Source organism: Cyprinus carpio, chromosome A23, assembly GCF_018340385.1.
Source record: "Cyprinus carpio isolate SPL01 chromosome A23, ASM1834038v1, whole genome shotgun sequence".
Taxonomy (NCBI): domain Eukaryota; kingdom Metazoa; phylum Chordata; class Actinopteri; order Cypriniformes; family Cyprinidae; genus Cyprinus; species Cyprinus carpio.
This window is the reverse complement of record NC_056594.1, coordinates 13,975,126-13,990,169: the sequence shown is the minus strand read 5'-3', so window position 1 is coordinate 13,990,169 and position 15,044 is coordinate 13,975,126. Positions and strand designations below refer to the sequence as shown.

General features: G+C 38.3%; 1 protein-coding gene across 2 annotated transcripts in view; it reads left to right on the top strand.

The window, feature by feature from the left end:
- LOC109047935 (disco-interacting protein 2 homolog B-A-like) overlaps positions 1–13,410 on the top strand; it is a 49,643-nt gene extending 36,233 nt beyond the window's left edge. Inside the window, exons 7-39 of one of the 2 annotated variants that reach the window (XM_042713252.1) lie at positions 892–1,011; positions 1,503–1,700; positions 1,899–1,990; positions 2,587–2,697; positions 2,783–2,906; positions 3,014–3,123; positions 3,208–3,310; positions 3,858–3,922; positions 4,009–4,102; positions 4,251–4,370; positions 4,467–4,581; positions 4,668–4,807; positions 5,279–5,415; positions 5,505–5,585; positions 5,763–5,890; positions 5,986–6,100; positions 6,331–6,532; positions 6,851–6,963; positions 7,305–7,328; positions 7,933–8,013; positions 8,096–8,219; positions 8,582–8,703; positions 8,789–8,900; positions 8,988–9,097; positions 9,219–9,349; positions 9,498–9,666; positions 10,234–10,404; positions 10,488–10,549; positions 10,636–10,693; positions 10,784–10,858; positions 11,002–11,176; positions 11,463–11,586; positions 11,738–13,410. In XM_042713252.1, coding sequence (XP_042569186.1) covers positions 892–1,011; positions 1,503–1,700; positions 1,899–1,990; positions 2,587–2,697; positions 2,783–2,906; positions 3,014–3,123; positions 3,208–3,310; positions 3,858–3,922; positions 4,009–4,102; positions 4,251–4,370; positions 4,467–4,581; positions 4,668–4,807; positions 5,279–5,415; positions 5,505–5,585; positions 5,763–5,890; positions 5,986–6,100; positions 6,331–6,532; positions 6,851–6,963; positions 7,305–7,328; positions 7,933–8,013; positions 8,096–8,219; positions 8,582–8,703; positions 8,789–8,900; positions 8,988–9,097; positions 9,219–9,349; positions 9,498–9,666; positions 10,234–10,404; positions 10,488–10,549; positions 10,636–10,693; positions 10,784–10,858; positions 11,002–11,176; positions 11,463–11,586; positions 11,738–11,990 — 3,959 coding nt within the window. In that variant the 3' untranslated portion in view covers positions 11,991–13,410. The remainder of the gene's footprint in view (positions 1–891; positions 1,012–1,502; positions 1,701–1,898; positions 1,991–2,586; positions 2,698–2,782; positions 2,907–3,013; positions 3,124–3,207; positions 3,311–3,857; positions 3,923–4,008; positions 4,103–4,250; positions 4,371–4,466; positions 4,582–4,667; positions 4,808–5,278; positions 5,416–5,504; positions 5,586–5,762; positions 5,891–5,985; positions 6,101–6,330; positions 6,533–6,850; positions 6,964–7,304; positions 7,329–7,932; positions 8,014–8,095; positions 8,220–8,581; positions 8,704–8,788; positions 8,901–8,987; positions 9,098–9,218; positions 9,350–9,497; positions 9,667–10,233; positions 10,405–10,487; positions 10,550–10,635; positions 10,694–10,783; positions 10,859–11,001; positions 11,177–11,462; positions 11,587–11,737) is intronic. The other variant, XM_042713253.1, reaches the window with a different exon arrangement.
- The last annotated feature ends 1,634 nt before the right edge of the window (positions 13,411–15,044 follow it).

Sequence of the window (15,044 nt, the reverse complement as noted above, 5' to 3'; positions counted from 1 at the left end):
ATATCTAGTACCGAGTTGAATCCCAATGTTGTAATATTTGAATCAAAGCAAAATATTATATTAAAGTATTTTTTTTTTTTTAATGAAATTAATGATTTGTTCATCATATGAAGCATTGCTGATAATGTATTCCTATTATTCTGTGTTTTTGTGTGATTTTTGGTGCAGATTTTTTCTAAAGCGACCCATATTAGTATTTAATATTATCATTTGGTGTAGATAGCTAGATAGCAGTTTTTTAGAAATTTTTATAATGATATATGAAATCAATTTTAAATTCATAAATAATTTTTTGTTTTTAGAAATTTCAAGGTATAATAAGATAATTAATTAATAGAAAATATGATTGTAGTTTACATCTTAATTTTATGTGGGTTTTAGAAATTAAATTTAGATTAGAATTTTTTAATATTATAATATATGATAATAATATATATATATATATATATATATATATATATATATATATATATATATATATATATATATATATATATATATATATATGAATCCAGTTATACTCAGCTCTAAAATATCAAGCTTGCAAGAGAACCTTTTTTATTTTTTTTTAAAAATCTGATTGTAAATGTAAATTCATTGATTTGAATGGCTTTTTTAATGTTTTGCTTCCTCCTTGGTCGCATGCCATCTAACTGTAGGAAAAGGTAGGGGTGGAGGGGTGTTTAGGGCAGTGCAGTGACACCCAGTGGTTTTGTCCTCCCAACTTGATCCTGTATGATTCTGTGTGTTGCTGATGATTTCTGTGTTGTGACAAACCTCCTGAGTGAATCATCTGTATTTGCTCTGACTCTGTCTGTTTCATATGGTGTCCTTTGACCAGCTCACATCCCTGTAGTATGAACAGGTGAATGAGAATATTTCTGTCAACAGGTGTTCCTGCACACAGTCGTGTCTCCACCAAAATACAGCAGCTGCTCAACACATTAAAGAGACCTAAGCGGCCTCCGCTCAGCGAGTTCTTTCTGGATGACTTTGAAGAGATTGTGGAAGGTATGGAGCTCTTTCTGGTTCCATACTAATTCAATTTAATTCAACAGTCTTTGTTACAAATTATATCAGAATAGCAATTTGAGTAAAAAAAAAAACATAATATGAATTTCAGAATGTCTTATTATTTGGTTTGTCCTGATTTTGGTTTAATGACAGCATCATTGAGCTGCATGAACTTCACAAGTTTGTGTAAAACCTGATTATCGTTCTCCAGCATGATTAAAGAATGATCCAAAGAGCATCTTGAGCTTTAGTAGAAGCAAGAACCTCTGACCATCTTTACAGAGTCACTTGATCAATGTCTCAAATTTATCTGATTAGTGACTTAGAATTATTGCAGAGTAGTAAATATTTATTTTTCATCTTACATTGTGATGTTACTTTTTCCAGTATTAAATTAGATCTTGAGTCCCAGATTTTCAGTGTGTCCTTAGACATTTGGACCCTACTGTACTGTACTGTACTATATTCTTTGCCTTCTCTACTTGCAGTTCCCCAGCCAGATCCCAACACACCCAGGCCAGAAGGGCGACAGATGATTCCAGTAAAGGGAGAGCCACTAGGGGTGGTCAGTAACTGGCCTCCAGCTCTGCAGGCGGCACTGGCACGTTGGGGAGCCACACAGGCCAAGAGTCCAGCCCTCACTGCCTTGGACATCACCGGAAAACCACTCTACACCCTTACCTATGGTAAGGTGTTGTTTGGATTGGCACAAGTAGACTTGCCATGTTTTGATGGAATAGTTTACCCAAAAAAGGAAGTTGTCATTATTTACTCACCCTCGTGTCATTCAAAACCCATATGCTATTATATTAATTATTTGTCTGACTATTTCTTTTAATATATTGTGTCTTTAATAAGCTTCTGTCACCCTTTGATCTCTGTAGGTAAACTGTGGAGTCGCAGTCTGAAGTTGGCGTACACGCTGTTAAACAAACTTGGCACCAAAAATGAACCAGTTCTGAAACCTGGAGATAGAGTAAGATTTCAACACAGTATTTGGTACACTACAATCATATACTGTTTTCAGCTCAAGTCTGTGTCTTATCAAAGTCCCTTTCAAGGAAAGTCTGTTCACTCGGCAGCCATATTTGCAACGCCTCTGGGCAGCTCATCCAACACCAAGTCCTATCTAAATAAATGGGGAATCCTGAAATCTCAAAAACTACCCTATGAACTCACAAGTTATTACATATTTCAAACCAGCAACAAAATCTGAAATGAACAGAACATGAACAAAATGAAATGAAACAAAACAGAACAAAACAAAAACATGAATGTTGTTTCCTATGCTCAAATAGCCTTAAAAAAAAGCTTATTTTTCAGGCTAGACCAGTCAATGTGCATTCATAATGCATGTGTATTGGCTGGTCTAGCCTCAGATTTTTATGGGAACTGGAAATTCTAACGGCCGCTGCAGTGATGCAATGACTTTACCAATCAGTGATTGGCTCTTTCATTTAGAAGGTGGGACTATTCTGTAATATTGCAGTTTCTCCCATTCATAAGTATAGGAGTGAACCGTCTTAGTATTTCTATATTCTTTGATCTTATTCTCCATATTTCTTCCTTTAGGTGGCATTAGTTTATCCCAACAGTGACCCTGGGATGTTCTGGGTGGCCTTTTATGGGTGTCTTCTCGCTGAGGTCATTCCTGTCCCAATAGAGGTGCCTTTATCTCTGAAGGTATGAGAGAAGATTAAGTCTGAACAACTCTTCAAACATAATATTAGCTAGATGAAATGTTCACGGTTGTTCATCTGATTTTTAGGATGCAGGAAGTCAGCAGATAGGCTTCTTATTGGGCAGCTGTGGTGTGGGTCTCGCTCTCACTAGTGAAGTGTGTCTAAAAGGACTTCCAAAAACCCAGAATGGAGAAATAATGCAATTTAAAGGTTAATTCCCTGTTTCTTTTTCTTATTTTATCACCTTGCTTCCTCGAATTCATCCTAAAGTTCTCTTTTGAAGCTGTAGATTGGAAGTTTAACCTGTTTTCTTACAGGATGGCCTCGGCTCAAATGGGTGGTCACTGATACCAAGTATCTCACCAAACCCTCCAAGGACTGGCAGCCGCACATACCTACTGCAAACACTGACACTGCTTACATAGAGGTGAGTGGAGGCAGAATACCACACGTGTTTACATGAGTAAAAATCCTTTCAATCTGTCAAATTCTGTGATGTGTGTGTTTTCAGTACAAGGCCTCTAAGGAGGGTACAGTGATGGGAGTGGCTGTGTCGAAAATCTCCATGCTGACACACTGTCAGGCTCTAACACAGGCCTGTAATTACTGTGAAGGTGAGTGCTATGCAGCTGCTGTACAACAAGCGCACTGAAACCTGTAATTGCAGTAGCACAACACTTAGGCTGCAGAATTAAGCAATGAGATATATTTCCAGTGCTTAGACATAGATTATTTAATTAGATTTAAACTAATTAGATTATTTTTCTGAATAGCAATCTGAAGTGGAGATTACTTTTTTCTGTGTAATTTTTGTCCCATTTAATTTAATCAAACTGTTGTGAAATTTGTCCTTGAAAAATTCTTGAATCTTAACTTGTTGTTGTCAGCCCTATGTAATTTTAAAATGTTAATTTTTACATTTTAAATTTAGGACTGAAATGATTTCATATTTTCCATCAGTGTTATTTTAGCATTATTTATGTAGTATTATAATATTTATCCAAATTTATATTTTGTAAATTATATAGTTTTGAATTTGTATATTTTAATTTAAGTCTTTAATAGTTTTGTTTTGTGCAAATTTTTAATTACCAAGCATTATGATATTATAAAAATGTACTTTTTTCAAAGAGAATTGTATTTTTCTGTGCTCTACCTTAGGAGAAACACTGGTTAATGTCCTGGATTTCAAGAAAGACTCAGGCCTTTGGCATGGAGTTCTAACGGTGAGTGTGATTCTTCTGAATAGTTCAGTTTTGTTAGTTCTTTTCAGTTTTACAGACTTCCCGCATGTGTTTGTGTGTTCTTACAGAGTGTCATGAACAGGATCCACACTATTAGTGTGTCATACTCTGTCATGAAGGCTTGTCCACTGTCCTGGGTGCAGAGAGTTCATGTTCACAAAGGTAAAGACATCCTCAACTTGTGTTAGAACTGTTTCAGCAATCTGGCTGATGGTCAGTCATCTAGAAAGAAATCATGGCACATTATCAAAATATCAACAGTTCTATGCTACAGTATCTAAATATCTTTCATGTATATGTGTGTGCACAGCTCGTGTGGCCATGGTGAAATGTAGAGACCTGCACTGGGCTATGATGGCTCACAGAGATCAGAAGGACACCAATCTGTCTTCCCTGCGCATGCTGATCGTAGCTGATGGAGCCAATCCTTGTGAGTAAACAAGCTATGGGAAAGAGCTTGAAATGGCTATATTTCTGTGCTTTAGTGGCTGTAAGTGGAAATAAATTATCCATATTTCTGTCTTAGGGTCTGTGTCTTCCTGTGATGCCTTCCTGAACGTGTTTCAGTCTCATGGGTTGAAACCTGAGATGATCTGCCCATGTGCTTCCTCCCCTGAGGCCATGACAGTGGCTATCCGCAGGTACCTGCATGTATCAAGAGCTATGCACATCATCATTGTACACTTTATTGCCGTAGATATGCTTTAAAGTCACTTTATGTGTTTAGGCCTGGTGCTCAGGGCACTCCGCTCCCTGCCAGAGCTATTCTGTCAATGGCAGGACTCAGTCATGGGGTGATTCGGGTTAACACGGAGGATAAGAACTCTGCCCTTACCGTGCAAGATGTAGGACATGTCATGCCTGGAGGTGAGACTCTGCAACCATTTTTAAATTTCACTGTAGATCATGTATACGTGGCGTGAACTGTCTGCAAGTTTGAAACCAGCCGCCACCTTGGAAACTACTAATGGGTATTGGCAACAAATTTACCATGCAATATATGAGCAAAACGTTTTTGGTGTATTCGATTTAAGTCCTTTTAGTAGCATGAACGAATAAAAATGCACAAAATACAATGTTTACAAACACAGTCCAAACATATTTGCGTATTGTTTGAAATCTGTCTGAATGGTCACTATCACTGAAATGTTGTGGGGAAAAATGATTTTATTTTATTTTATTTGAACAAATATCAATTATAGTATAGTCAAATCATTATTTTAAATGCACTCTTGAATTTTATTAATTTCAGTTAATAATTTCAGTTTTAAATATTCTAAGATTTTAGTAAGTTCATTACATTTTAGAGCATTTCTGTTTTTTGTTTCTGCACTACAGGTCTGATGTGTATTGTGAAGCCTGATGGGCCACCCATGCTTTGCAAGACAGATGAGATCGGAGAGATAGTGTTGAACTCTCGTGTCGGAGGCACCATGTACTACGGCCTGCCCGGGGTAACCAAGAACACTTTTGAGGTATGGATAAAATGCATGAAAAGGAATATTTCTGTAAGCAATATACACATTCACTCAAAATAAAGTCTCACTGACCTTAATGGCCACAGGTGATTCCTATAAACTCAGGCGGTACCCCTATTGGAGACGTTCCCTTCACACGCACCGGACTGTTGGGCTTTGTGGGTCCGGTAAGTAATAGTATAGTAGACTTTGTTGCATTTTAAAGCTTCTCAACTTGTTTATACTGTATATAGTGTACCATTCATTTGTGGTCAGTTAGATTACCTGTAGAACAAAGCCTGTTTGCAGGTTTTTGACTTGGTAATTTGTCTTTTATTGAAAAAAACTCTTCTCTGTGCCCTCAGGGAAGTTTAGTGTTTGTGGTTGGGAAGATAGAGGGTTTGCTTTCAGTCAGTGGGCGCAGACACAATGCAGACGACCTGGTGGCCACAGCGCTGGCGGTGGAGCCAGTCAAAACGGTCTACCGAGGGAGGTACGAATGACTCAAAACACAATCAAATCACAGGTGGATGAGTATAGGCTAATCTTATAGTGTGATGTGGTTCTGAAACTGTGTTATGTATGCAGGATTGCTGTGTTCTCCGTCACTGTATTCTATGATGAGCGAGTAGTGATTGTGGCAGAGCAGAGGCCTGATGCCAATGAAGAGGACAGTTTCCAGTGGATGAGTAGAGTCCTGCAGGTAATACACAAGTTACCCATCATCCTTGGTGCACTGGCCTCGCTTGAAAACGTATTTCGTTTAGTCTAAAATAGGTAATTGAGATGAATGGATCTGAGTTGATAGGCTAAATGCAGATAAGGCAGATAACAGTGACAAGTACAGTATCCGGTGTTGCCATTTATAGATTTTGACTCTGTTTCACAGTAATAGGTGTCATGACACTCTGCTTTCTGCATGCTTTCCCACAGGCGATAGACAGTATCCACCAGGTGGGCTTGTATTGTTTGGCCCTTGTCCCTGCTAACACGTTACCCAAAACTCATCTGGGTGGTATTCACATTTCGGAGACCAAGCAGCACTTCCTGGAGGGATCTCTGCACCCTTGCAATATTCTGATGTGCCCTCATACGTGTGTGACCAACCTTCCAAAACCCAGACAAAAGCAACCAGGTACTGTTGGTTTGCAAAGTCTGACTTTTTTTATTTTTTTGATGGGGGTAATATCCTAGAATAGTTTTATGTGAGTGTTTTTATATTTTATAGTGTATAACTTTTGTTTTAGTTTTTGTGCTTTTTATATTTACTTTTTCCTTTGCTTTTTTTTTTGGTTTAATCCATTTTTAAAAATAAACATTATTCACTATTTTATTTGTTCATTTATTTAATTTTAACTTATTTATTATTATTATTGTAACTGTAACTGTAAAGCACTTTAAATTACCATTATGTGTGAAATTTGCTGTAAAAATAAACTTGCCTTCCTCACAGTGGGAGTTGGTCCAGCCTCCATCATGGTGGGCAACCTGGTGGCAGGAAAGAGGATCGCACAGGCTAGTGGGAGAGATCTTGGGCTCATCGATGACCAAGAGCAATCCAGAAAGGTTAGCCAAAGATTTCAGGACTGCTACTTAGTAAACTCACTATTAATGTCCCTGCATGATGTCCCAGGATTCAATAATGCCTCTTATCTCTATAGTAGTTATAAATTAATAAATCTATAATTGTATCATATTACACAACATCTGCATAATAATTCTTTTGCAACATCAAGCCTCCAGTTTCTGAGTACCTCTAGACACCACTGGTATTCCATGTTTCGATCTGGTTTATATGATGGTGTCATTAACTCAACACAAAGAGAGCTGGGGATGAAGAGAGTTTGTCTCGTCCCCTCTAAGCTTGTGCTCTGGTCTGTCTTTTTCTCTCATGCTCGGGGCTGTAGCTCTGTGTGTGGCCCACTAACATGGTAAGCCTGGATGCCAGCAACTCTCTGCTATTTGTGTGCGCTGAGCTTTAATTCCCCTTTGCAACTAGCTACAACAACAGCAACCTTAGGGACAAAATATGTATAAAGTTAGAGATTTTTATTGAAGGTATTTTGGTTTTACTTCAACATAAATGCAAAATGGAGAATGGACTTTATTAACTTATCTCAGAATTGTGACTTTATATTTGTCACAGTTTTTCTTTATATTCTACAAAGTGGCTTTATTTCTCATTTTAAATTTCGTCTCACAAGTACTTCTATTTTTTTTTTTTTTTTTACTCTGAGATGGAAACAGAAGACATACACATGCTCTAATGCTGCATGGTGTGTTCATTGTTGCTGCTGCTGCTTGCATGAGTCCTGCTATGGGTGTTTAAATATACATACAAACTATATAACACCCCTGATATCATAAAACTTAGACCCTTTTTTATTTGCTGGCTTAGTAATGCTGTTTGCTGAAATAATGCTATGAGTTGATTTGGGGCTTCCTGTTATCATTTTCAAGGCTAAGATTTCTGTTGATCTTATCGAGGTCTTTGTTTGGATGATAAGTTGAGACCTGTCCTCTTCTGTCCTACAGCATCAGTTCCTGTCTGAAGCCCTGCAGTGGAGAGCACAGACTGATCCTGATCATGTCCTCTATATGCTGCTGAATGCAAAGGTACAACGCGTACACCCCCCTTCCATCAAACTCATTTAGTCAAACTGTTCTGTACTGAGAGTTTTCTTGCTTCGGTCTTCAGGGTGTAGCAGTGAGCACAGCCACGTGTTCTCAGCTGCACAAGCGAGCAGAGAAGATCACTGCAGCTTTGCTGGAAAGAGGAGGAATTAACACTGGAGACAACGTAGTACTGCTTTATCCTCCCGGTAATGATGGCCACCCCAGCTTTCACAGTTTACATTAGAGTGTGGTCTAAAATTTGGAAAAAATGGTCCAATGTCTTTTGCCAATAGTGTAGCGATGTATGAAGTCCCTTTCAAACCAAGTAGCTTTCTGTATGTCAACACGGCCAATCCGCATGACCAACTTGAACTTTTTTTTGCACAATCTGTATGTGGAAATCTTTGGCCCTCATGCGAAATTCACAATTGTGTGGATTCCTAATAAAATGACTGGATTTTACCCACAAAAATACACTGAAAATTTGTAAATGCCGTTCTTTAAAGCACCTTAAACACCCAGAAAAATCACATGAAATTTTATCAATAAAAATGTTTCTTTTCTACAGGCATAGACCTGATCGCCTCCTTTTATGGCTGTCTGTATGCTGGTTGCATTCCGGTCACCGTCAGGCCTCCTCATCCACAGAACCTTGCTGCCACTCTCCCCACAGTCCGAATGATCATAGACGTGAGTCTAACTATTTCGCACATGCCATCCATTTATGATTTTATAAAGAGTAGCATGTTAATCTGAGAAATGTTGTCTGTGTTAGGTGAGCAAAGCAGCCTGCATCCTCACGACTCAGACCCTGATGAAGATTTTGCGGTCTAAAGAAGCGGCAGGTTGTGTGAATGTGAAGACTTGGCCGAATATCATAGACACAGGTACAGAAATTAACTATTTTTTACATGGCTTGTATACCAATTGTTGAAAGATCAGTATCCCTGACTTGATTGATTTTATGTGTGCAGATGATCTTCCCAGAAAACGGCCTTCAAACATCTATAAACCCCCCACTGCGGAAATGTTGGCCTACCTGGACTTCAGTGTGTCCACGACAGGCATGCTGACCGGAGTTAAGGCAAGACTTGTCTGTTTGCCTTTGCATCCATTCAGTTGTTCATTTTGCTTTTGGCAAGAACAAGTATGTAGGATCTTTGACCGGTCACGTCCTAAACAGCTTGTTTATTTGTTTCTTTCAGATATCTCACTCAGCAGTCAATGCTCTATGTCGGTCCATCAAACTGCAGTGTGAGCTGTACTCGTCCAGACAAATTGCCATCTGCATGGACCCCTACTGTGGCCTGGGCTTTGTGCTGTGGTGTATGTCTAGGTAGTACACACAGTCATACCTTTTAGACTATGACCTAACCAGGCATAACACAATAAATCACATCTATTTAATGTTAATCTGAGGTTAAGATGAGACATGCATGGAATTTATAGAATACCCACTGTAATTTGTATCTGTGTGGGTCTAGTGTTTATTCAGGTCACCAGTCAATCCTGATCCCTCCCATGGAGTTGGAGACATCTCTGCCCCTGTGGTTGAGCACGCTTAGTCAGTATAAGATCAGAGACACCTTCTGTTCATACTCAGTCATGGAGCTCTGCACCAAAGGCCTTGGCACACAGACTGAAGCTCTGAAGGTGAGTCAACAGGATGTAGATTCACTACACTTCAAAACGTTGGGGTTGGTATGATTTGTTTTTGAAAGAAGTCTCTTATTCTCATCAAGGCTGCACTTATTTGAGTAAAATACTGTAAAAACAGAAATATTATTAAAATGTAAAATAACTATTTACTGTTTTAATATATGTTAAAATGTTATTTATTTCTGTGATGACAGCTGAATTTTCAGCAGCCATTACTCAAGTCTTCAGTGTCACATGATCCTTCAGAAATAATTCTAATCTGCTCAAGATACATTTTTTATTATTAATGTATGAACACTTTTATGATGCATTCATTTTTCTTGAAAGCTCCAATCTCCATTTACTGCAATAGAACAACCAGCACATTATTAAAATTCCTCCTTTTGTATTCCTCAGAAGTCATACAGGTTTGGAATATCATGAGGGTGTGTAAATAAACTGAATCTTCATTTTGGGGTTACTAATCCTGTAATACTAAGGAAAACAGCTTTCAGAAAGAGATGTTCAAGGTAAACATATTGTGGAAGTGTCTATAAAAGCTGACGAGAGATGTATGTGCAGGCACGCGGCGTGAACCTCTCATGTGTAAGGAGCTGTGTCGTCATAGCCGAAGAGAGGCCTCGTTTGGCACTCACGCAGTCATTCTCCAGGCTCTTCAAAGATCTGGGCCTGTCTCCACGTGCAGTGAGCACCGCTTTTGGCGCCAGAGTCAACCTGGCCATCTGTCTACAGGTTGGGGCAAAAAAATTTACTGCGTCAACTATGTCATGACGCAAGAGCAGAGCTTTATTTTGATTTCTGTCTCCTTCCATCAGGGCACTGCTGGTCCAGACCCGTCCACTGTTTATGTAGACATGAAGTCCCTCCGGCATGACAGGTATGTGTGAGATGAGTCCAGTGGTGACATGAAGACAGTCAGCTACATGCTTGCAATGTGACATTGTCCTTCTTTCTCTGTCATAGAGTGAGGCTGGTGGAGAGAGGAGCTCCTCAGAGTCTGCCGCTGATGGAGTCAGGGACTGTAAGGCAATCATAATTCTGTCCTACTTTACATGCACTGTTCTTATAAGACATATCAGTCATCCCATATTGTTTTCTGTGCCTTACCTAAATTCTTCCTGGAGTGAGAGTAATCATCGTGAACCCAGAGACAAGAGGACCACTAGGAGACTCTCATCTAGGCGAGGTGACCAAACACATTTTGAGTAATCGCACGAATACAGCTTGTTTCAATGATGTATAATTGTCCACAGAGGAAATCCCTCCATATCCTCAGTAAGTTCTGTGTGACGGATGCCATCTTCATCACTTTCTTGCCTTGTTTTCCAGATCTGGGTGAACAGTCCTCATAATGCCAGTGGTTATTATACCATCTGTGGTGAGGAGAGCCTGCAGGCAGACCACTTCAACACACGGCTGAGCTTTGGAGACACTGAAACGCTCTGGGCCAGAACTGGATATCTGGGATTTGTCAGGAGGACAGAGCTACTGGATGCCAGTGGAGGTCTGTACTGTTTTACAGATTGATGATTATTGTGAATATATTGCAAAATGGATTGTTCAGAAATTCCATTAAATGTTCAGTTTCCTTGCCAATATGCAATAATAGCTGGATTTAGAGTTATTTTAATTATACAGGAAAATCCCAAGAAAAAGCTAAATTCACAACCAGATGTTTAAGTTTGCAAGACATAAACATGCACGTGCTAAGACAGCAACACATAGTACTGGTCCAAGCACAAGTGATAGTTTCTCATGCTCTTTTTTTCTTGTCCTTTATCTTTCACTAGATCGCCACGATGCTCTGTTTGTGGTGGGTTCACTTGATGAAACACTGGAGTTGCGAGGTTTGCGTTATCATCCCATTGACATTGAGACATCTGTGTCTCGGGCGCATCGCAGCATTGCTGAGAGGTGAGAACCTCAAGAACACTTACACTTCCTGTCTGCATGTATCAGTTCCTGATTACTACACAAAACAAATATTGTTGTTATTACTAAACATTATACTTGTTTTTGTTTTTATGTTCATGTCTCTGATTGGATCATATGCTTTATCTTACAGTGCCGTCTTTACATGGACCAACCTTTTGGTGGTTGTGGTGGAGCTCAGTGGATCTGAGCAGGAAGCTCTCGATTTGGTTCCCTTGGTCACTAATGTGGTTCTGAAAGAGCATCACCTTATAGTTGGTGTGGTGGTCATCGTGGACCCCGGCGTCATTCCTATCAACTCGCGGGGTGAGAAGCAACGCATGCATCTGCGCGACTCCTTTCTGGCTGACCAGCTGGACCCCATCTACGTGGCGTACAACATGTGAGCATGGACTAAAGTGCTTAAAGCTCAACGTGGCACCCAAAGAACCACTCACAACATGGCCGTTTCTCTGTGCCGTCAGCACACCACATGGAGGAGGAAGCTGGCTAGTCCTCTTTCTGCCCCTGCGCTGAGCCTTGTACATATTTTTATGTTCTTTTTAATGTGATTGTGGCCCATTCGACCTGGCTCAAGCCATCCAACCTTCTCTGGACATCCAGGAGGGTGGTGCTCTTCTTTTAGAACACATTTCTGCCCTTTAAAACAAGTGAAACCACATTTTCGCCACTTTTGTTGCCACTTCCGATATGCCTCTTCCATAGAGCAGCGCTTGTGCTCTCGCAGTTAGACCTGAGGGACTAAGCTTTTCTGCGCACTTTATCTCCTCTCGTGGCCAGAGGAGTCTCCTTCGGTTTTCATTCTGGAAGTGCTAACTTCGTTTTATGGCTCAACAATATCACCAGCAAAACAAACATATCTTCTTTTATTCAAAACTGCTAGTCATTTTAATGATTTAAAAATAAATGCACCACATTTTATGATTGTGTGAAAAAGTTTTTTTTTACTTACATTGCCAACTGTAACTGTAAGAACTGGAGTGAGGAGGGGTTTGTGACATTGTCCTCACTAAAAGCACAGCAACTTTAACACAATACATTCGTAACTTGACATGTTTTAAACATTTATATTGAGGGTGACAGAAATGTTTGAAGATGAAGACAGTTCCATGCCTTATGAAAATTGTATTTCTGTCTTCATTTTGATTTGAGGTGACTGGAAAGGTGTTTGTATGTAGTCTATATATTGTAGTGTCTCACTGGTGTTACCGTATAAACAAATGGACCCCCTTATCTGGTCCTCCAAAAATAAAACTTGACTGATATTTCATACTTGATGGCAGTTCTTAGCATAACTAACTCAAGATCATAATGCGGACACAGTAAAAATATTTTTTACACATTACAACAGTCACAGAAAATAGACTGTTTTCATGATTATGTCATTCTGTTTCTCATGAGCCCCGTTCACACTGACACACTGGGGTCAACCCTTCAATGCTTTCTTGAGTGTTTTGAATGTGTGTGTGAGAAAGAGAAAGTGCTAGAAGGCAAAAAGGGTGTTTAAACTGACTTATGGAAAAAGAGAATGTGAGCTAAGAGAGGAAATATATTTTCTATCTTAAAATTACAGTAACATTTATTAGCACCTAACATGTTTATTTCAAAATGGCCTTAGATATCAAAATTTTCTTTCTTCCTCCAGATTGTTTACATGTGAATTTCTGTGCAGCTCCTTTCTTTAACAATGCACACATTCTCATAACTATATATTTTTAATTCAATTCTTAATTGTCAAAATATTGAGTGTGTTGGTGCAAAATTTATAGTTTTATGTTAATTAAATTTATTGTTGTCATCACTGAATCTTTTACTGTCTTTATTACAGTAATTTTATGTAAGCAATGTGCAAATAAAAAACTGCTGAATGAGCCTAAAAAGATTTGGTACTCTTCCACAAAGATAAACAATTACAGCAAACCAGAGATCCTCAAATAAAATCATCAGCAGACAAATTCTTGCTAGCTTCAGGGGAAATTCAGATTTGTCCAACAGAGGTCACTATATCCTCTGATTCTTACTCATCCATTTAGTTTTCTGCTGTCAATACAATCATGACACATGCACACTCTACTGTATATATGAATTAGGCCTACTATATATACAAAATATCATTATGTATTAGCAAAATCACATTTAATGTGAGCTGTTATTCATTTCACGCTCAATCCAATAATGGTGGGTATAGACTTTCAAATAAACATTAGGTTTACCACACGAAGTGGCCTTCACTCGAATTCCAATCAAATAGTAGCGTTCCTGAATTTGGATCCAGCAGTTCAGCGGTCCACCAAGATTTGTCTGCATGTTATGGTATAAACAAACATGCACATATTATTATAAATTAAATAATGTAATAAATATATCAAATAATATATTAATATTTCAAATAATAAGTGGCTTAACTCACTCTACAAGTGAATTTTGGCATCATAACATTATGATGTACAGTATTAAAAATGGATATTTAAATTTGCAATACCATTCAAATGATTTGGGTCTTTAAGATTTTATTAATGTTTTTGAAGGACATCTTTTATATTCACCAAAGCTGCATTTATTTTAACACTAATATTGTGAAGTATTACTATTTTTCTGTTTAAATCTATTTCAGAATGTACTTTATTCTGGTGATGGCAAAGCTGAATTTTCAGCAGCCACAGTATTCAGTGTCACATGATCCTTAAGAAATCATATGCTGATTTGGTGCTCAAGAAACATTTTTAGTAATATCAAAATTAAAAACAGTTATGATTAATATTTTTGTGTTTTTTTTTTACAGTATTCTTTGATTAATAGAAAGTTTAAAAGAACAGCATTTATTTCAAATGGTCACTGAAGACATTTGTTTAAAGTTACAAAAGATTTATGTCTCTTTCTTGCTGAGTATATATACAGGTGCTGGTCATATAATTAGAATATCATCAAAAAGTTGATTTATTTCACTAATTCCATTCAAAAAGTGAAACTTGTATATTATATTCATTCATTACACACAAACTGATATATTTCAAATGTTTATTTCTTTTAATTTTGAGTGATTATAACTGACAACTAAGGAAAATCCCAAATTCAGTATCTCAGACAATTTGAATATTACTTAAGACCAATACAAAGAAATGATTTTGAGAAATCTTGGCCAACTGAAAAGTATGAACATGAAAAGTATGAGCATGTACAGCACTCAATACTTAGTTGGGGCTCCTTTTGCCTGAATTACTGCAGCAATGCGGCATGACATGGAGTCAATCAGTCTGTGGCACTGCTCAGGTGTTATGAGAGCTCAGGTTGCTCAGATAGTGGCCTTCAGCTCTTCTGCATTCTTGGGTCTGGCATATCGCATCTTCCTCTTCACAATAACCCCATAGATTTTCTATGGGATTAAGGTCAGGCGAATTTGCTGGCCAATTAAGAACAGGGATACCATGGTCCTTAAACCA